General features: G+C 50.7%; 1 protein-coding gene and 1 long non-coding RNA gene across 2 annotated transcripts; one reads left to right on the top strand and one right to left on the bottom strand.

Moving 5' to 3' along the window:
• The first annotated feature begins 5101 nt into the window (after positions 1-5101).
• Positions 5102-12032, top strand: LOC128048808 (uncharacterized). Its single transcript, XR_008199405.1, has 3 exons — positions 5102-5201; positions 6593-6673; positions 12001-12032. It is a non-coding gene; the product is annotated as an uncharacterized LOC128048808 (long non-coding RNA).
• On the bottom strand, positions 7316-19377 carry KRT82 (keratin 82). Its single transcript, XM_052641238.1, has 9 exons — positions 18973-19377; positions 17127-17335; positions 14527-14587; positions 13885-13980; positions 13351-13515; positions 10727-10852; positions 8737-8957; positions 8496-8527; positions 7316-7545 (listed from the first exon to the last, which is right to left on the bottom strand). The coding sequence occupies exons 1-9, from the start codon at positions 19375-19377 to the stop codon at positions 7316-7318; spliced, it is 1545 nt and encodes a 514-aa protein (XP_052497198.1).
• Between the last annotated feature and the right edge of the window lie 2562 nt (positions 19378-21939).

Here is a 21939-nt window from a genome sequence, read left to right as displayed (position 1 = left end):
ATCTTTGCCTTCTTATTCCTGATTTTTGGTGGAAAAGCTTGAAGTTTCTCACAGTTAAGTACAATGTTAGTTGTAGGTTTTCTGCATATAGAAATTTGTTTACCAAGTTGAGGACGTTTCCGTCTGTTTCTAGTTTGCCACTGTGCTCCATAGATCCAGGTATCAGGTGCATGTCTCAAAGGGGGAAGTAGAAAATAGTAATAACACTGTAGTTCTTGTGAAGATTGCCAGCAACCTCCATGTTGCTAAATTCAGTGGTCCATTCTCCATTAAATTATCATTTAATTTAGAAGAATTTGCCATAGTTGATCATTCTCTTTTCCTTGAAATAATTTCCTTTTTTGGTTTCCAGACACCACATTCTCTTGATTTTCTTTACATATTATTTACTGCTTCTTTTCATTTTTCTCAACCAGTTTATCCTCATATCCCCGACCTGCACACACCACAGCATCCTTGGGCTCAACTCTTGTACCTGTTCATGTCTTTATCTACACTTGTCCCCTTTGTGACATCATACAGCCTCATGACTTTAAATACTATCTGTCTGTTGATGGCTCCCAAGGTGTATCTCTATCCTGAACATCCCTTTGAATGTCCCTTCTGTGCCCCCACACACATATTTTGATCAAAATCTCTATCTGGATATCAACTATGTATCTCAAATTTAATCTGTCCAAAACTGTTCTCCCGAATGCTTGTTCGTGTGAAATACATTCTACTTGCCAGGCTTGCTATCTCTGTACCGGCTCAGGCCAAAAACCTGGGAGCCATCCTTCGTTCATCAACTTTTTCCATATCCCACATTCAGTCCATTGACAAGTCCTGCCTTCAAAATATACCTGGACTCTTACTACTGCTCACCACACCATTGCGCCCATATTGGTCCAAGTTCACCACTCCTCACAGGGTCTATTGAATTATCCTTCCAGCTACTCATCCTGCTTCCTCCTCTGTCCCCTCTCTCTTTCCTTAACACCATGGTCCTTTAAAAACAAAACATGTCAGATTATGCCATTGCTAAGTTCAAACATCCAGAGTAAATGCCATAGAGGACTCTACATAGTCTGCCCTCCTCTTTCCTTGACCTCCCTTCCATCTGTCTGTCCTTTAATCACTCTGCTCCAGCCACTCTGTCTGCCTGTATGTCCATCAGACAGGTAGGAAACCTCCTGCTCAGACACTTTTCGCATTTACTGTTTTTTATTGGTGCTGAGAAATCTTTTTTTCTCAAATGGCTGCATGGCTGGGTCCCTCAACTCTTCCAGGTCTTTGCTCATAGGTCCCTTCTCTTTCAATTCCCCTCCTCCACGTACTCTCCATCTCCTCTCCCTGTTTCCTCCTCTCCTAAGGAGTTCTCACCATCTGAGGTCCTTGCCTGCAAGGATTTGCTGTTTAACATCATCATTCCAGGCTGTAATATAAGCTCCAGGAGGCAGGCACTGTTGTGTGTGTGTGTGTGTGTGTGTGTGTGTGTGTGTGTGTGTGTGTGTGTTTCTCCTCTTCATCCCTCCTTAGGAGAGTGAGGCACGTGGTAGGCAGGCTGTGTGTTTTTGCTGAATGAATGGAGACACTGCAAAGATTAAAAGCAGGAGGAAAAGGGAGAGAGGACAGTGGGTAAAATTTTATTATCGCTGTGCAAACACTTGCCCTCCTTGATACATAAATGACCTGGGGAAATTGTCTAACCTCTCTAGCCTCAGTTTCCTCATCTGTAACATGGAATTATACCTACTGCACAGTATGTGAAGGATACATGTGGAAATGTTTGAGCGGGGTGTACATTGTGTGGAGCCTCGTGTGGTTATCCATTTCTCTCCTTTCTTCATCTCCTTTTCATTGCTGCCTCTTTCCCCCTTTTTTGCCTCCCTTCACCTGTAAGCTGTCATTCCTGTTGTGGTCCAGCACCCCACCTCATTCCTGCCAGTGGTTATGGCATCATTACCCCACCAGTCATTCCTGGGGCTGACCCGTGTCTCAGCTTCCTTCAACCCTAACAGCTGGGGGTAATTGAGACCAGTCATGCATGACCCCTGTTCTGAGATGAGCTGTCACCATTAGCATTTTATAGTTCTGAGGCATTATTTCGCCAGACGATGCAAAATACAGTCCTCAGCCATTTTTAAAGGGTAGCAGGTGGGGAGAGGGGAGGAGTAGCCCTGGAAACTTTGGGCTGGGGCTTTTGCTGCTCTGACAGTTTCTTCTTCCTGTTGAGAGTTGGTCTGGACGTAATCCTGAGATCTGCTGGCTGAGCTAGTGTGGATGGAATGCTGGCTCACCTCGATGCTAATTGCCCTGGGAGGAGGGGGAACTGCTGATGAGGGAGGGGGCCATGCTGGTTGGCTGCGCAGAGCCTGGGAACCCTGGCTGCTCTGTGTGTGTGCATGCCTGTGGGTGGGGAGGAGGGTGACAGGGAAATCCCAGAGGATGAGACGACTTTCTAAAGCCACCGCCTCCTTCAGAGTGTTTCCATTCTGCCTGGGGACAAGTCTGTACTGGAGAGAGGCACTCACTGGGACATGTTCATGCCGAGACCTGCCCCAGTGGGAAGGGAGACTTGGGAATCTCCCTGCAGAAGGAGGGGGCGTTGGGAAGGAGTCGAGGCCCTCTAGCCCTCTGTCCTGTCAGGTTAATGATGCTGAGATAGAATCTAAACACCTCTCAGGAGAGACAAAGCACCCCTCTTACTTGAGCCTATCCCCACCCTTTCAAGCAGGATGGCTTTTCTTTTTTTTTCAGGTTTAGCCCAAATTCCTCACTTGCCCACACAGTTTCAGGGTGAAATGAAGCTCTTCGCATGCATGCAAGTCAGTTCACGTCAGAAAACCTTCACTGGGTGCTGATGTGAGCCTGGCATCTAGCTAGGTGTGGGGATGCCAGCCAGCTGGGTGCAACCCTCTTCTCTCTACCAGACACAGTGATCCTAGGTCCCCTTCTCCACTTACAGCTCCATTTCTGTGGCCATTTCCCCCAGCCCAAGCCCCAGGAGGAGAGTGGCAGTAGTGAGTCTCCCTGGAACCCCTGATGGGACCAGGATGAGGAAGGGATCCCAGGGGACTCAGAGTGTGGGGCAGAGCGCAACTGAGGGAGAGGGCAGGGGGGCAAGGAAGGGTCTCCCGGGGGTAAGAGGAACAAGAAAATGGGAGACATTCTGGGGAGACAGAAACAAAACCAAGGAACCTCGTTTCAGGTCCTCCACCCAGGCCTCTTTGGGCTGTTCCCCACCTGTCCTTGTCGGGGCGCTCTGGGAAGGGCTGCGATTTGAACTCCGGAGACAGAGTGGAATGCAGGGAGGCTCTGGCTTCAGCGGACATCTCTCCCTTCCGCTGGAGGGCAGGGCGGGGGTCTGATCCTCCCTGTATCCCTGCACCTGGGGCAGGGCGGGTCCTGGGAGAAGCTCGGGAGGTGTTGGCCCAGCTGATGGAGTGAAATTCTGGAGCACCACCAGGAGGCACTTTCATCCCGCCTGCCTGGCATCACCTGCTCTCTGGAGGGAAGCGGAGAGGGAGGGCGCAACTGCGCAGCACTAAGGGGGCTCTCCTGGGGGGTGCTCTGAAGGGGCATGCTGGCGCCTGGCCTCTAGCTCATGTCCAGGACAGGGCCACCCTGGGATGGGAATTCCCGCAGGGATGGCCACCAGGCCGGAGCCCACCTCTCTGTGAAGGTGGAGGGATCTTCCTCTCTCCTCCTTTACTCCACTGGGGTGTTTCCTGGGCTGTGGATAGTCATCTGTGGGACAGAGGTGGCCTATTGTCATCTCTCTTTTTGCTGACTCCACACTGGAGTGTCTCTGTAGTTTTCAGAGCTTTGGGTTTTTAATCAGCAAGCAGCTTCCTGGCTCTAGGGCAGGTCCAGGGTGGCAGGGCTTCAAGTGGGAATGGAAGCCGTAAGGCCCTTGTTGTCCCATCTCTTCTCTTTCCCTGGGTGTGGATGTGCGTCCCTGAAGTCACCAGCTCGCACCTGTCTGACTCTGCGTGTGCCCTGACTCAGGGTTGCTGATCCCTCAGCCTTGAACCTCACCCCCCTGACCCTGCCACCACAGGCTTCCTTGCCTCCTCTCAGTCTTGCTGGCTTTTGGGGTCCAGCTTACCTGCCCCTCCTCAGGGGACCTACCCGAGGCCCGTGGCCAGGGTGGGAGCCTCAGTTCTGTCCTCTTTCACAACAAGCCTGACATCTATAATTTCATGTCTAAGTGTACCCTCAGGTAGGCTGTAAGCCCCAGAGGTCTGGATTGGAGCCAGGGCCCCATTTTTGAAAGACAGTTTTTTTTAAAGATACAATTCATGGATCATATAATTCACTCATTTAAAATGTACAAGTCAATGGTTTCAGTATATTCCCAGATAAGTGCAACCAACACCATAGTCCATTTTAGAATATTTTCATCACCTCCAGAGAAACCTTTAGAATATTTTCATCACCCTTACCCCATCCTCTCCTTCCTCCAGGCCTAGGCAACCATTAACCTGCCTTCTGTCTCTATAGGTTTTCCTAATCTGGAATTTCGTATGAAAGGAATCAGACTGTCTGGTTTCTGTGTCTGATTTCTTTATTTACCTTATGTTTTTGAGGTTCATCCATGTTGTAGCACACATTAGTACTTCACTCCATTTTTATGGCCAAATAATATTCCATTGTATGGATAGATCAAAATTTTGATCACCCATTAGTCCATTGATGGGCATTCAGGTTGCTTTCACCTGATGGGGATTGTGACTAGTGCTGCTGTGAACATTCATGGATGAGTTTTCATGTGTATATATATTTTTTTTAATTTTGATTGGCGTATAGTTGCTTTGCAGTGTTATGTTAGATCCTATTGTAGAACAAAGAAATCAGCTAATGTGTACCTGTATCTCCTCTTTTATTTAAATTTTGTTCTCATTTAGGTGACCACAGAGCGTTGACTAGAGTTCCTTGCATGCAGCAGGTTCTCATGAGCTATCTGTTTTAAACATAGAATCAGTAGTGTGTGTATGTCAGTCCCAGTCTCCCAATTCATCCTGCCTCCCCTCCCCTCCCTTGGTGTCCAGACGTTTGTCCTGTACGTGTTTTCGTTTCTCTTGGGTATCTACCTAGGCGTGGAGTCGCTGGGTCACGTGGTCACCCTAATGTTTCACCTCTTGAGGAATTGCCGACTGTTTTCCAGAGTTTACAGTCCCTACTGTGGGCTCTAGGTGCCATGTCTTCTGTCCCTACAGGTAGGTGCCACGCCTATCGTCCCTAATGGGGCTGCCTTGTTCATCACTGTGACACCAGCCGCTGGGTGGCTGTACCCACAGCAGGTGCTTGATAAGTACATGGAGTGAATGAAAACTGAGTGGACAGGTCCTTTGGAATAAGATGCCCATAAATCAGTAACCCTCGTCTCTTCAAACCCTGTCCTTGCACTGTTCTCTGTGAGCTTCTCTCTGACCCCCCTGCCTGGTATAATTATCAGCTGCTTTTTCTTGTCACTTCCATCCTCTCTGGCTGTCACTAGTTATGACTCCTCTCTGGGGCCGAGTCCCTCCAGGGTTGCGAGGGTGTTATAGTCACCTCTCTATCACCAGCTCCTAAAGCAGGGCTTGGCACAGAAGAGCTGCCCCGTGAGGCAGGGCTGTGCGGTAAGGGAGTGCTCAGGACACGGGAGCACAGGGGGGCATCTGTGGTGGGCGGATTGTTACAGGGGTCAGTGAAGCAACATGGAGCGTATCAGGGCCCCTCTGAGGGTGGACTTGCTGCCACCAAGTCTCAGCTCCAGGTCTTGGGGCTGTGGAGAGGGAGAGGCTCCTCGAGGATGCCCCTCCCTGGCCAGGCTGCTACCCAGCTTCCCTGTCAGCCCCAGGCCTGACTCTGTCCTGCTTTGAAGGTAGACGTGGTACACATAGTCCAGGCTGTGGAGGCAGAGTCCAGGCCTGGAGGTGAGTACAGACATGATATAAGGGGCCCCACGGGCTTTCTCTAGGGCGTATGCAGGGGACCACGTGGTGAGGAGGCCTGTGGGGAATAAGACCGTGGCTTTTAACATGGCAAGTGACTTGTAAACTCTTGTGGTATGATGCACAGGCTTTAAGGGTAATTTGTATGGCTACATGCTTACTCCACAGGCCACTTGCCAATCATTCACATGTAGTTTCCCCGTTTGTTTAATAACCTCTGTTTCCACTCCCAATGCTCCCAACTGGCCCCCAGGCCCCCAAAGCTGTTCATCAGTGTCCCTTCAACCTCACTGTCCTCAGAGCAGGGGCAAACAGTCCTGATTCCTGTAGCCTGGGAACAGTTTATTGGGAATAGACAAGCCCAGAGGCTCATGGAAGAAACGTGGATCCCTGGGTGGGCAGGAGGCAGCACTATTGGGAGGGGTGTGCTCTGGGGAGGTGAGGTCAGTTCAGCACCTTCTCCTCCCTCACAGCCCCTGAGGCAGAGCCTCCAAGCCTGCTGAGGCAGCTCCTTATCACTGTAGCCAGGAAAACGTGCTCACATCAGACCCAAAGCAAGAGGAACTCAAGGGAGAGGGAGCTGGCAGGGGGTGGCTATGTACAAAAGGCGCGGGCATGACTGATTCCATTGAACGAATAATGTCAGCTCTTGATTGTCCCCTTTGTTTTAGGCATTTCTTTGCCATCAGCTGCCAATATCTGCTCAGGAAAGAGATGTATTTTTATAGTGCCAGTTCAACACAGCTGAGCAGGTAAGTCTATTGCCCAAAAACCATCTCCTGATTCTGTGTGCCGAGAACAGCGTTGACAGATTCTGCGTGATCCTGAAATCCTGGCATTTGGCTTGGGAATTTGGGATGGGATTTTGGGGTGTCTCCTTTTGATATTTGCAACAGTGCATGTATTAGGTGGCAGCTAGAAGGAGTTGATTTTTCTCAGGTTCATGAGAGTCCAAGGTAAGAGAGGAGGAACACGTCTGGGGGTGAGGGGAGGCAGAATTTGTGTGGCAAGTTCCATGGGATGACCCACAAAGCAGAACTGTGATGTGCCCCTTTGACCTCCTGGGGAAGAGAAGCATTAGGGGGCCATTGCCATTTTCTTGGTCACACTACAGCCTGACTGTCAGCAGTCCAGGGAGACAGGAGATGTGTTTTCTTCCTTTGTACCCGACCCTCACCCGAGGGCCTCGCTCAGGGTCTGCACACAGCCAAGTGAAAAGAGACTCTCAAAGATACCTGAGGGGCAGCTCCCAGTGAAAACCCAAGGGGAATCTTCGATCAGTAGAGAAAGGTGGGATCTTGGAACAGCCTTGTCTTGAGCGCTGGTTGTGGGGGACAACATCCCAGCCTGGAGCTTGGGCCCTGTCCCCTGGGCCACTAGCCTCTGGGGCTGTACTAACACTTGTGGCAGGAGGCGCTGCCCCCAGCCCCTAGCTTCACAGTGGAGCTCCGCCTGCTCCCACAGACGAGGAGCCCCTGGGGCTCACAGGGGATGTAGATTTCACCAGTGCCCCCGATGCCGCAGCCCCCACCGCTCTTGAGGACCGTGGTGCTCCCTGGACAGTACACAGGTGTGCTGACCACACATGGCTCATACAGGATGGCACCTTTGGAGCTGCTCACAGCTGTGGGAACAGGAAGGGGTGTTCAGGGCCCTGCCAGGCCAAGCCCCGTGCCCCCGCCGGCCCCGCACCTGCTGTCGTCGTGTCTAAGGACACCCCCATCCCAGTTACCAACTTCCAAGTCTCCTATTGTTCTTTAGTTGCTCAGTCGTGTCCAACTCTTCTGTGACCCCATGACTATAGCCTGCTAGGCTCCTCTGTCCGTGGGGTTTTCCAGGCAAGAGTACTGGAGTGGGTTGCCATTTCCTCCTCCAGGGGATCTTCCTGACCCAGCGATCAAGCCTTGTGTGAGGAGTCACTTGAGTCTCCTGCATTGGCAGGCAGATACTTTAGCACTGAGCCACCGGGGAAGCCCAAGTCTCCCATTCCAGTCACATAAAATGCTTAGCAGTTCCCCACGTGTCCTTCTCTTGCCCCAGAGCCCTGTCTTCTGCTTTCCCCTCTCTTTCTATTTGTCTGCACGTGTGCATGCATGCTAAGTTGCTTCAGTCGTGTCTGACTCTTTGTGCCTCTGTGGACTGTAGTCCATCCGGCTCCTCTGCTCATGGAATTCTCCAGGCAAGAATACTAGAGTAGGTTGCCATGCCCTCCCCCAGGGGATCTTCCTGACCCAGGGATCGAAACTTTGTCTCAGGCATTTCCTGCCCTGGCAGGGAGGTTCTTTATCCCTATCACCACCTGGGAAGCTCCCTATTTGTCTGCTTCAAGTCTCGTTTCTCCAGGAAAACATCCTCTTGTCTAGATGGTGCCTGGCAGACCACGCTGGGTGTCTGCTTCTGCTTCTGACTCCCATAGACCTGGGCAGCCCTGAGGGAGAAACTCTCCATACACCAGGAGCTCTTTCCTTTAGGGCGAGGGAGGCAGGCTAAGGTTTGGGCAGGGGCAGTGTGGTCTATGTTTGGGTGGATTAGTTCCCAAGATCCCAGAGCCCCTGCAGAGACCTCAGTACTCACAGATATTCACGGGTCCAACACCTTCACATAGCCTGGAGGTGAGAGGGAAAGGACACGCAAGAGAGCTGCATCAGAGAATGAGAAGAACACAGCACCCCCTGCCCCTGCCCACACCGTGGACCTGCCAATGAGGAGGGTATGCAGACTGCATGCTGTCCCAGATTTCCTGTGGATGGGCTGAGAGGCGGGCAGTGGCTGTAGCAGCAAGCAGAGGGCAGGAGAACAGACATCCCTGACCCACCTCTGCTCCTCGCCCTCCAGCAGGCGCCGGTAGGTGGCGATCTCGATGTCCAGGCCCAGCTTGGAGTTCATCACCTCCTGGTACTCCTTGAGCAGGCAGGCCATGTCCTGCTTGGCCTTCTGCAGGGCCTCTTCCAGCCCTGCCAGCTTGCACTTGGCATCATTGAGGGCTGCCTCGCCCTGCTGCTCTGCCTGGGTCACTGCAGCCTCCAGCTTGCAGCGCTGGGGGAGAGGGCACAGAAAAGTATTACAGGGGCCCTGGGACCCTGGGCTGACTCTCAGAAGAACAGAGAGCATGGTCATTGTGAGATCATTGAAAATAGCATATATTGGTCTCTTCCCCCAGTTCCTGGCACAGAACTCCTCCAAACCTTGTAGTTTCTTAAGTGATGAGCACACCAGAGCATCCTTTGTCCTAACCTTTGGTCTTTGACCCTGTGTCTGACACAGAGTCCCAAAACCCCTTAGAATTTCCTGAGTATTGACAGTGTCTTTTGTTTAAATAAGGTGACTCTAGGTGGGCTCCTGGGTGGGGGCTGGTCACCAGAAAAACCAAGCCTTGATTAGAAGCTGGGAATTTTCAGCCCACCCCACCATTCTCCTAAGAGGGGAGAGCAGCTGGGAATGGAGGTGGTAAATGATGATGCCGATGTGAGGAAGCCTCCATAAAATTTCAATAGTAGAGGCTTCAGAGAGCCTTCAGGTTGTTGACCAGGTGGAGGTATGGGGAGAATGGCATACCTGGAGTGGGCATGAGAGTCTTGTGCCCCTCCCACACACTTTACTTTATGCATCCTTCCCAGCTGGGTATTCATTTGTATTCCTTATCATATCCTTTTATAATAAACCAGTGCGTGCATTGGTGCTCAGGCATATCTGACTCTTTGTGACCCCATGGACTGTACCCTGCCAGGCTCCTCTATCCATGGGGATTTTCTAGGCAAGAATACTGGAGTGGGTTGCCGTTTCCTCCTCCAAGGGATCTTCAAGACTCAGGAACTGAACCCACATCTCCTGCGTCTCCTGCCTTGGCAGATGGATTCTTTACTACTGTGCCAGCTGGGAAGCCCATAATAAACCAAAAAAGTAAACTATTTTCCTGAGTTTTGTGAGCCACTCCAGCAAATTAATTGAATCCAAGGAGGATGGTCATGGGACCCTCCAATGTACAGCCAGCTGGTCAGGAGCACAGCCTGGATGTGTGATTGGTATCTGAACTGTCTTGTGGGACTTGGGGGGGCAGCCCCTAACCTACGGGATCTGATGCTATCTCCAGGTAGGTAGTGTCAGAAGTGAGATCAACTGTGGAACACCCAGCTGGTGTTGCAGAGCTGGTTGGTGTGGAAACACTCTTCCCCACTATCTGGTGTCAGAAGTGTTGTAAGTGTGACTGTGTGAGAGTGAAGGAGGGACACAGAAGGAAGAGTGAGTTCTTCCTACGGTCACGGTAATGTGCCAGGTTCATGTCTGCTGTGGGTTTCAGCCTAGAATTGTGACGTCTGGTTCCCCCAGGGGCTGGAGGCCAGTTCTCCTGTCTATGACACTTCAGGGAGATCTGAGAGTTTCCTCTTATGCCAAGCAATTACTTTGTGGTTAATACATTTTAAGCATCTGCCTGGTCTTCACTAGCCTAGGAGGAGAGGGTGGGTCTGATTTTATGGACTCTACAGCGTCACCTTGAATTTGAGGATCATGGAATTACAATCTTTGGTTGGAAGGGGGTGTGGAGGACATCTTTTCTATACTCCCGCCTCATGAAGTGTTCTTGCTATTTCATCTTGATGAATGTAGGCTGCCTGGTCTCTGTTGGGGACCTCACTGTTGCCTGACCCTGCTTACCCAGCTGTGGATCAGCTCTTCTGAAGAAAGGGCTCACTCCCTCTCGTGGGAAACAGTGCAAGTTTATTCCCTCCTCCTCAGGTCCCCCAGGGAGGACGAACCTGCCCTGTACAACCAGGACCAGGTGGCGGGTCAGCCTGTGATGGGCTCACCTGGGCTTTGACAATCTCAATGTCTTGCTGCAGCCGCTGGATCAACTTGTTTATTTCCAGGATCTCATTCTTGCGGTCGCGGAGGTTGTCACAGTGATTCCTGGCCGTCACCTGAAGCTCCTCATACTGCCGGACAGGGAGGTCAGAACCTGGGCACCCACACTGTGGTCCCTCTCAGCCCTCATTCCCACTGTCCCCAGGCTCTGCTCTCCTGACTTCCTGCATTGGGTACTCTGGATTCTTATACTTGTTATGTTTCCCCAGCCCTTTCCCACTTCTGGTCCTTTTCTGGGCTGCTTCTCATTCCCTTTTCACCTCCCAGCCCTGAACCTTCAAGCTTATTAAATTCTCCCCTAAGCTCCAAGCACCCTTCCTCTCTGTTTCATGGGTTCTGTGTCTCATTCTTTTCTCTCTGCCCTGGAATATCCCTCCCTTTTGCTCCATCTGTGCTCTGGACCTTGGAGGGGATTTCTGCCCTCACCCTGGGGTACCTAACAGACCAACAACAGAGAACGCAGAACATCTGCCCCCTCAGGATAGATATATTTGCATGTTCTCCCTCAAAACAATTGAAAACAAAATTCAATGTTACTTCCTATCTTGGCTTAACACTTTTTTTTTAAACCTCTGCACATAAAAGCTAATTTCTTAATAGCGAATTATAGATTACATCAATAGATTTTTAAAAATTAGCCAACTGTATGTTTTCTGCATATAATGCATTTTCTATGCAAAACAAGATAAGCATAAGTCACTCTCTTTGGTTATCGTGAAAAAACCGGTAGTTGCCTAATCACTATCCACACTTCTTCTCCTCAGAACCCCAGACAAAAGAATATTTCTCAGCTCTCTCTTCAATGAAGTGTAGACTTTTGCAGGGTGGGGCTTCTAGGAAAGCTGTATAAAGTCAGCGATGATTCACCTGGCATGTTCCTTTAGCCCCTCTTCTTCCTTCTGTTTGGACTGGACATGTGAGACTGGTGGTATTGCAGCCATCTTAGGGCATGAGGGGACCATGAGGATTAACGTCCTTAACAGAATGGCAGAATAGCAAGCTCGAAGGAGCCTGTGTTTCTGAAGGTAACTTGGGGTCATCTATGGCAGTCTATTTTTGTACTTCAAGTTATTTGAGAAAAAAACAAAAAATCAAATTTGTTTTAACCATTATTATTTAAAATGTTTGATCTTCACAGCCAAGTGCAATTGATAAATAATAGAGTTATCATTCTGATTCTAACTTAGAAGGATGGGTAATTAAGATTGTTTTCCTTAAGGCCTGATGGGTGGCCCAGGAGAGCAATCAGAGGAGGGGCCTGCCGGAGTGAGACCTGGCTGTGGATGAGCCACAGACTGACTTACAGGGAGCTGACCCCAGGCTGGGGTTTGATACCTTGATCACCATGGATCTGCAGAAAAAGGACAGAGCACTTCTTGGGACATTTCCTGAAAATTGTTATCCACGGCCTTCAGAAAAATGTCTAAAGCCTTCAGGGAAGCTCTGCCGATTGCTGTGATCTAGCTGTGTCTCCAGCCCCATATCCTTCCTGGTGCTTCCCACTGGGGACACCTCCCCTTCATGCTTCTTGGCCTGCTCCTGCTGGCTCTCAGCCAGACACCCTTACCCCATGCTCTGCTTATGGAAATCATACTTGGCTTCCAAGACCCAGATCAGATGCCAGTGCTCCTGTCTTTCCATACACAGTTCGTCACTTCCGGCGTCATCATGCTGCGCCCTGGGCCTACGGCTCGACCTTGGTGGCCGCGTCACGCTACCTCGTATGCTTCTGGCTGTTTACACCTCTCTCTCCCATGGACTGTGACTTCCTCGAGGATGGGAATGGTCTGACTCTTAGTATCCTCGTGGTTCCACACACCTCAGTAAGGCCCTCCTTCCCTGGCCACCCATTTAAAAACCGAATTCCCCCACACTCCCTGTGCTTCACCCTGATTTATTTTTTTCCATAGCACATGTCCATCTAACACACATCCGCTGTATTTATATGTCCTGTTTGCCTGTCCTGCCCCTGCCTCTGGAAAATGAAAGTGACACAGAGGCAGCGATTATTGTTTGTTCTGCTTCCTGTTGTATCTCCAGCATCTAGAATGCTGCTTGGCACATGATGAAGGTACAAGAAACGAATGAATAAATGAGTGAGTGAACGAATGAATGAATGGTACGTTTCATAGATGGGGTAGGTGAGACTGAGATGATAGTATCTGTTAAGTCAGATTGCCCTTGGGGGCACAGCTGCCCTCCCAGCAAGCCCCTAATTACCTAAGTCTGGGGCCACCTTAATCACAGTTTCTGCTCCACCATTAGTAACCATTCCATGCCATTAGCCTCCTCCCACACCCGGAAACTCTGAGACCTCTTTGCCATCACTGCCAATTAGTATGCCTTGAATGCTACTTAAGGAAGCACTTCCTGTGAGTCTACAAGTGTATAAAGCTGGGGAGCTCTGATGAACAGGTCTGGGCTGTCTGTGGGTCTCTCTCACACTCATGGGGACCTGGCCTGAGGCTTGGTTGAAACAACAGAGGCTGGCGTGGCATGGCTCACATTTTCTCTCCTGATTCCTGGAGGAGAGTGGTTCTGGGTCTCCCAGGCCCTGCCCAAGACTCACCCGGGTCTGGTACCAGGCCTCTGCTTCGGCTTTGCTGCGGTTGGCAATTTCGTCGTACTGGGCCTTGATCTGGGCAATGATGCCATCCGTGTCCAGCTCCCGGCTATTGTCCATCTTCACAGTGACTGAGGTCTCTGAGATCTGAGACTGGAGAAGATTTGTCTCCTGGCGGGGGAGTGGGGAGCCCAGGTGAGAATGGGTGAGCTCTTTGAGGATAAAGTTGGCGAGGGAGAGGGGGAGAAATGAGGAGACCCAGCCCTGACATTCCCATGGCAGATTTGCCTGGACGTCCCAGCCTTCAATCACAGATCTGCTCCAGTCCCCACCCTCCAGGTGCACCAAGACCTAAGAGCCAAGGTGTGGGCCCTCTGACTTCTGGGAGTCTCTCTGCCTGAGACCCAGTTCCACAATGCCTTCTTCACTTGCCCACTTTTAAGCCACTAATGTACCCACAGGGCAGGAGCTTTCCCCACCCATCATCCCTCCAGAACTGTCCCCTGGCCGACCACCCGTTGGCAGCATGGCTGCAGGTACCTCGGTATACAGGGTTTTCAGGAAGTCGAGCTCGTGGATCAGAGCTTCCACATTGATCTCCAGGTCAGAATTTATCAGGAAGGCCGTGTCCACATCCTGCAGCCAGGAAAGTGACAGTCATAACCTGGGGCCACCCCTCTGCCAGCTGCGCCACCTCCCAGGCAAGCTGGTAGCAGGTGACAGGTGTGGGACCCAGTTTCCTTACTTAGGCCCACATGGAAGTGAAGAGGGTGACAAAACCAAGGAACCCATGCCTGGGCCTGGCATGCCAATGGGGAAGGATCTGAAGGGAATGGGATTAAAGGAGATGGGAGTCCATTCCTCAGAGCTCCTATGGACCCTGGGCAACAAAACACATAGCTGTCCATGTGAGGGGTCGGCAGGACGGTTTTCATCTCTGGGGATTCATTTGCCACATCTCCACCTTGTTAGACAGATGTAAATGCAACACTTAGCACAGGAGGCGTCAGTCACTGCCCTTCTGGGGCTGGAGGCTGGCCTTTCTCTCCCTGGGGGTCAGTGGGGCTGGTACCAGGGTCAGCAAGGCAGGCTGGCTGCAGGCCCGGTCCAGGGGTTGAGTGTCCCCAGGCCCGCTAGGCCAGCTCAGAGTGCCTTCTCCCTCCATGGGCCACCATTCCTCACCTTCTTCAAGGCAACAAACTCGTTCTCAGCACTGGGCCGCAGGGAGAGCTCCTCCTCATATCTGGTGGAAGGGGCAGGGGGAAAGTGTTTTAGTCATGCTGGTGGGATTTGGAAGGGTGTGGGCATGGGGCCTGAGATTAGGAGCCTCTGGGGACAAGTCACAGATTCAGTGCCCTACGGAGGCACCAGGTCTGGCCCTGTCTCTGCTCACCTCTGGCCCCTTCAGCCATTCAACACAGATTTTTTAAAATCATAGCCTCTTATTAGCCACTTTGTAAGTTTATGTTCCACCCCAATGCCTGGTAGCCTTTTCCTGTAATGAATCATTTTCTGGGAAGTCCTTCTTTTTTAATTAAAAAAAATTGTTTACTGGCTGTGCTGGATGTTAATTGCAATATGTGGGTCCTTAGTTACATCATATGGGGATTTAGTTCCCTGACCAGGGGTCGAACCCAAGCCCCCTGCATTGGGACATGGAGTCTTAGCCACTGGATCACCAGGGAAGTCCCTGGGAAGTCCTTCTTAAAGCTACCGTTATTCTATCTTGCTGCTGAGGAAGCTTACTTCATCCAGTCATTTCCTCTGGGAAAATGGTGAAGAGCTGGCTGCCTGTTGCTGGCACACCTGTCTTTTCTTTTTGAAAAAATATTTATTTATTTATTTGGCTGCGCCAGGTCATAGTGGCAGTATGCGGTATATTTTGGTCGCAGCATGTGGAATCTAGTTTCCCGACCAGGGATTGAACCTAGGTCCCCTGCACTGGGAGCATGGAGTCCTAGCCACTGGGCCACCAGGGAAGCGCAGCGGTCTTTTCTGAGTTGTTCTGAGAGTTGGCTGCAGCCACTGCAAGCCCAGCTGACCCCGTGCTCCTCCTCACCAGGAGAGCGCTAAGCCTGGCCTCTACCTGCAGCTCACTTGCAGAGGTAGCAATTACCCACTTTACCAGATCCTCAGAGAGAGCCGGCTTATTTCCTCTAGGCTCCAGGGAGCTCTTCGCCCACTCACTACACCCCAAGGCAACAGAATCAGGGTCAAGGGTTTAGTCTGGTCGGAATGACTCAGTCTGATGAGCGACATCAATCCATTAAAAGCTTCTCTGTGCTTCCTGACGCCTGAGCTTCTGTTTTCCTGCAGAACTCAGCCGCTGCACAGGCGCTGGATGCTGAGCCTGCTGCCTAGGTTTCAATCCCACTCTGTCCTGCACTTGTCATGTGACTTTGGGTAAGTGCCTTGGCCTTTCTTGGCCTCAGTTTCATCACCTGTACAATGAGAATATCATTGGTCCTGTCTCACAATTACAAACACCACACAAGTTAATGTCTGCAGAATACCAGGTCAGTACTTGGAACAGGGTACTGTGTGTTTGCTGTTGGTGTTAAAATACCACTTGGCCTCATCCTTCTCCAACAGCCCCACTTTTACAATTCAAAGTCCTAATCTTGAGCTGCGAAATGTATCTCCTGATCACCTTGTATCCATGAAGAAAGGCATCGCTCCTGCTGAGAGGGCTGATCCTGCCACACCCTCAGCCTTGCCACATCTCGCCTACAGTCTGCTTGAGTCGTCCCCTCTCACTTGCACACTCTGGTCCTTCCTTGTCACCTGCTTCTGTCTCATCTCCTTTTCTGTGGTCTACTCTGAACTTCTCTTTTAGAAGAAGCAACTAGAATGAAACATATCCTTCAAGGCCTTGAGCAAACTGACACCTCCTCTGGAAAGCCTTCCTGGGCTGCTTCTGCTCTCTCACTCTCTTGGGCTTCCTCTTCCCTCCTGCCTTGTACCATGCTATAGCTGTTGGTGTGCATACTGGGTTATCTTGCTGACTCTACCAGGACATCTAGAGGGAAAGAGCCAGATTTTCCCAACTTTATCAAACCCAAACTGCCCAGCACAGCATCTGACTTGGACTAGACATGTGGGTATGTGTGTGTCCCCAGCATGGCTCCACTCTACTGAACCCTCGTTCCTAGTGTATTCACACTGTCTTTGGAGATGTGTTTCTCTCAACCCTCTCCCACCAACACGAGAGGCTCACCCAGGACCACGAGGCAATTTATCTGGGCCTCAGCTTCTTGAAAGAATCACTGAATCTGTGAATTCTTGCAGGTGATGATTTCAAGTTGGACCAGGAAGATGCGAGGTAGAATATATTAGCCCGGATGTTACAAAGAAATGCTGAGGTGGGACTTATCAGGAAGAAGGAACTGCAGGAGTCCAAGCTGGCAGGAAGGAGGGCTTGGGAATCTGTTTGGAGGCTAAGAAGTGTTCAGGATCTGTCAAGGGATTGATGGAAGATGAGGCACAACAGGTATGAGGCAGAGCCCTGGAGCCCTGGGAACAGCAGGAGAAAACTTGTTTTACATGAAGAGAGGTCGAGTGTGGTGGGAAGGGGGATGGATACACATCTAAAATCTCAGAGCTTGTACGATGTGCCTAATGCGTAGTAAGGATGCTCTGCCTACGCTATCCCACCTGACTGTGGAACCCCCTAAAGGTCTACATTTTCAACTTCCCGTTTTATAGATGGGGAAACCCAGTGCCCAGCTTGTTTATGTCACTTGCCCTAGGTGCCCAGCTGGGTAGCAGTGGGGCAGACTCACTTTTTCTTGTAGCCCTCCAGCGTGTCTTGCAGGCAGCGGAACTCTGACTCCAGCTGGTCTCGGTCCCCAGTCAACAAGTCCAGCTGCCTCCGAAGGGTGGAGATGTAGCCCTCGAAAAGGGGCTCGATGTTGCTCGAGCAGCACCTCTGCTGCTGCATGAAGTTCCACTTGGTCTCCAGCAGCTTGTTTTTCTGTTCCAGGAACCGGACCTGCAGCCAAGAATAGGATGTCACGGGGCGGCAGGGACCCTGGGGACCACAGCTGGCGAGAGCAAGCGCTGCTGCAGGCAGTGGAATCCGTCTTTGCTCCGACCTCCATCACATCACTGCTGTGTCCCTGTCTCTCCTGCCTGGGGTGGCTTAGGGGACCCCCAGCTTCCACCAGGGGTTGTGTTGTAGTGGAAACAGGGCTGCCTCAAGAGCCCTGGGGTGGTCCCTCCTTCCAGCCCTGCCTGCCTGCCACCAGCCTTGTAACCTGGGCCGAGCCACCCAGCCCCTCAAGCTTGTTTTGCTGCCTCAAACTCATACTTAGGATGGCATGGGGAGAGCTTTGTACATCTTCATGCTAATGGAAGCTGGCGAGGCTACTGGAAATTGGGGTTTCTTTAATTACAGCCCAGGGGTGCTCCGGGAATAAAGCTCAAAGTTCGGTCCTAGCACTCACTGCTACTCTGGCCCATCCCCATCCTACATGGCCAAGTGCAAACCATGTCCCTGCCACAGTAACGCGGAGAGCTGCTTGCCTCCCCTTCATTTCCGTGGCTTGGAGATCGAGGTTAAGAGACACTGAGTGAGCTGGCCCTGGTCACCCAGCTAAGCTAGTCGCTGGCTGGGCACACACTGTCTCCAGTCCTCACCCTGGGATTTTGCACCTTGCGCACCGTCTCTCAAGAAAACGATAGAGGAAGTCACATCATCTTCCTTCTGGTCAAAGGCTTGGTCAGCAGAAGGCCCCCAGCCTCCCAGATGGAGATGTGATGCAGCTGACGATCAGGGCTCACAGTGTTGGAATGAGTTTACAAGCAGAGCTTAATGAGCTTTCAAAATAAAACTGCAAGTTTAACATTTTCCATTTACTAAAACAAGTTCCTTTTGGGAGTATTACCTCCTTTAAATCTCCTTCCATCTCTGCCCGCTTTCCTGGGGCTGGGAGTCAGGGTCCAGGTCTCCTGACTGCCAGCCCAGGACTCTGACCTAAACTTGGGATCACCAGGAACACCAGCTTAGCCCTCGGTGTGTATCCTGATCCCAAGCGCTTCCCTGGGATATAGGGGCAGGCCCAGAAGCAGCCAAGGTGACCGGCCAGTTCAGCGTCTTCCAAAGGCAGCACGTCACCCTTCTCTCAAGGCTTTCAGAGCCGTGACTTGGGGGCTGAAAGATGTGACGCTTGCTCATGGCCACTTTGGGTCCCGAGCTCTGACTGCCCCACCTTCTCTTCATCACAGACCTAAGCTGATGGCAAATTCCAGGGTCACAGTGCCAAGAGTCTCACCCCAGTTCATGTCATCGGAAGGAAGCTCTTTCATTAAAGCCTCATCAGAAAGGGCAGGTCTCTGCCTCTGATTGCCCCATTCAGTATCTTATAGTTAAGATACTAAGGAGTTCCTCTTATAGTCTGACCTCAGGCCTTCTTGGTGAGTTTATCAGATAATACCCAGAGAGAAAGATAACATATTATAAAAAAAGACAGACAAGCAGAAATGTCCGCTGCTGAGCCTGATCTAACCAGCTCTCAGCGACTAGGGGTCATGGAGCAGCCACCCAGCAGCCCCAGGTTGTGGCTCCTGCGACAGCCTCAAGGTGCTGTCTGTCTCCCATGGCCTTGCACCCTGGAACCCACCTCCTACCTTGTTGATGAAGGATGCAAAGCGGTTATTGAGGCACTTGATCTGCTCCTTCTCATCCCTCTTCACCCTCTGGACAGTTGGATCGACCTCCAGCTCGAGTGGGACCAGCAGGCTCTCATTGATGGTTACAGGGGCGATGCAGGCAGAAGACCCACAAGTGGTGCCTGCTCGATACCCAAAGCCAGGCAGGCCACACCTGGAGGCCACCCGGGGCCGCCCGAAACCCACGTTGCACAGGCTCCGGGAGCCGAGACAGCCCAGGGCACGGAAGCTCCCACTGCCCCCAGTCCGGCATGGCCCCTGGCTCACTGCATAGTGAGTGACCACCCGGGGGAGGACAGCTGAGCAGTAGCTGAAGCTCCGGCCGCCACATCTGAAGCCCTGCTGGAAGGAGGGGCACGACATGGTGGGTGTGAGAGGCGGAGAGACGGCGCCCTGGCGGGAGGACAGAGGAGGGAGTTATCAGGTGAGCTCAGCCTCCACCCTTTTATCTGGTCAAGGATGGAGGGCCGAGCTGGGCCGAACCCCAAATCACCATGAAATCAGGTTTATGAGCTTGGCATATTGGCAGCTGCTAAGTACCGAGGTGGATAATTAGGGTAGCAGAGAGCAAAGGGTAGGAGCCAATTGTCCATGCAGGTTGGACCCATAAAAATCCTATTTGTCCTCTTCCTTGCTTGCAGAGGTGAAGAAAGGGGCCAACCAGACAGATATTGGGTCGGCCCAAAAGTTTGCTTGGCGTTTTTCTATAAGATGGCTCTGGTAGCACTTAGTTGTCTTTAACTTCATTTGAAACAATTTTGTTCAATTGTATTGTGACAGCTGTCATATCAGCGTGTGTTAAAAAAGCTTACCAAAACTAGTGAATTTTTGTGTAGCCGTTTCAATATTGAAGATAGAAGGAAGAAGCAGTATTTTTGGCAAATTACACTTTATTATTTCAAGAAAGGTAAATTCGCAACTGAAATGCAGGAAAAGACTTGTGTAGTGTATGGAGGAGGAGCTGTGCTGACTGAACATGTCAAAGGTGGTTTGTGAAGTTTCATTCTGGAGACTTCTCACTGAATGGTGCTCCATGGCCAGGTAGACCAGTTGAAGTTGATAGTGATCAAATCAAGACATTAATTGAGAAAAATCAGCATTATGTCATGCAGGAGATAGTTGACATACTCAAAGTAACCAGATCAAGTGTTGAAAATCATTTGTACTGGCTTGGTTATGTTCGTTGCTTTGATGTTTGGGTTCCATACAAGTTAAGTGAAAAAACCTTTTTGACCATATTTCTGCGTGTGATTCTCTACTGAAATGTAATGAAAATGTTCCTTTTCAAAACAGATTGTGATAGGTGATGAAAAGTGGACACTGCGCAATAATGTAAAATGGGAGAGATTGTGGGCCAAGAGAAACGAACCACCACCAACCACACCGAAGGCCAGTCTCCATCAAAGAAGATAATGATGTATATATGGTGGGATTGGATGGGAGGCCTCTGTTATGAGCTCCCTCTGGAAAACCAAATGATTAATTCCAACATGTGCTGCTCCCAGTTAGACGAGCTGAAGGCAGCACTCAATGAGGAGCATCCAGAGTCAGTCCAGAGAAAACACAAAATCTTTCATCAGGGTAGTGCAAGACCATATGTTTCTTGATGGCCAGGCAAAGACTGTTACAGCTTGGACAGGAAGTTCTGATTCACCTGTTGTATTCACCAGCCATCACACCTTCAGATTTCCATTTATGTCCATCTCTACAGAATTCTTTTAATGGAAAAAAATGTCAACTCCCTGGAAGAATGTAAAAGACATCTGGGACAGGTCTTTGCTTAAAAAGATAAAAAATTTTGGGAAGATGGAATTATGATGTTGCCTGAAAAACTGCAGAAGGTAATGGAACAAAACAGTGAATATGCTGTTTAGTAAAGTTCTTGGTGAAAACAGAAAATGTGTTCTTTATTAATATTTTTACTTAAAAACCAAAGGAACTTTTTGGCCTGCCCTATATGTTGGTTTATTCAGTTGCTTGGCCTCAAGGAAAGTTAGAGTTGGGACTTTAGGCCCTTTTGTGGGGGTGGGGCAAAGGGTATGAATTATCTACCTGGCTGCTCTGGGATGGGCTTTCCTGATAGCTCAGTTGGTAAAGAATCTGCCTGCAATGCAGGACTTTGATTCGATTCCTGGGTCGGGAAGATCTGCTGGAGAAGGGATAGGCTACCCCCTCCAGTATTCTTGGGCTTCCCCTGTGGCTCAAGCTGATAAAGAAACTGCCTTCAGTGTGGGAGACCTGGGTTTGATCCCTGGGTTGGGAAGATCCCCTGGAGAAGGGAAAGGCTACCCACTTCATTATTCTGGCCTGGGTCACAAAGAGTCGGACATGACTGAGCCACTTTCACTTTCACTGCTCTGGGATTAGAGGCCAAATTAGATGTAATTGAGGATACTCTATTTCCCCAAAGTGGTTTCCATGTTTTTCTGCAGATGCTTCAGACCCAAGTACCCCCATGGGCTCCCAAGTGGTCCTAGAACCTCCCTAGAAGAGGGCGGGAGGCTTTGGGCATGAGAGAAGCTTCCCTAAGCAGCCTGGGCCCTGGCCTTCTCAGGCCAGGTGGGGTCCTGACTCTGAATCAGCTACCCACCCCTCATCCCTCTAGGGCTCCTGAGATAGAAGGCTCCAGACACAGACTCTTGTCTCCAGGGGCCTGGTTAGTCCAAAGGAGGCTTCAGGAGACTCAAAAGGGGGTTCCTTGTGCTTGAGGAGGGGAGAGGAAGGGATGGCCTCCCTAAGACTCTTTGGGCCCCAGATGGCTGTTAGCATAACTGACGGCATCTTGACCCTTACAGTTCCTCCGGTCCTTTCCCTGACCTGACCTAGGACCATACTGTGTGGTAAATCACTTCTTTGCCATCAGGGGCTTTGTGGTTAATAGATATTGCTTCATAATCATTAAGGCCAGGTGGCCCTATGCTCTGT

The sequence above is a fragment of the Budorcas taxicolor genome, chromosome 5, assembly GCF_023091745.1.
Source record: "Budorcas taxicolor isolate Tak-1 chromosome 5, Takin1.1, whole genome shotgun sequence".
Classification (NCBI taxonomy): Eukaryota; Metazoa; Chordata; class Mammalia; order Artiodactyla; family Bovidae; genus Budorcas; species Budorcas taxicolor.
The sequence above is the reverse complement of the archived record's forward strand: the minus strand, read 5'-3'. Positions and strand labels throughout refer to the sequence as shown.

Bases quoted from the DNA above. Each gene is read 5' to 3' on its own strand.
- KRT82 (XM_052641238.1), bottom strand. From the start codon at position 19,377: ATGTCGTGCCCCTCCTTCCAGCAGGGCTTCAGATGTGGCGGCCGGAGC. The intron at 14,588-17,126 runs GTGAGTCTGCCC...CCCTTCCACCAG, and splicing joins CTGGAGGGCTACAAGAAAAA to ATATGAGGAGGAGCTCTCCC. The intron at 8,528-8,736 runs GTGGGTCAGGGA...TCTCACCTCCAG, and splicing joins CTGGAGGGCGAGGAGCAGAG to GCTATGTGAAGGTGTTGGAC.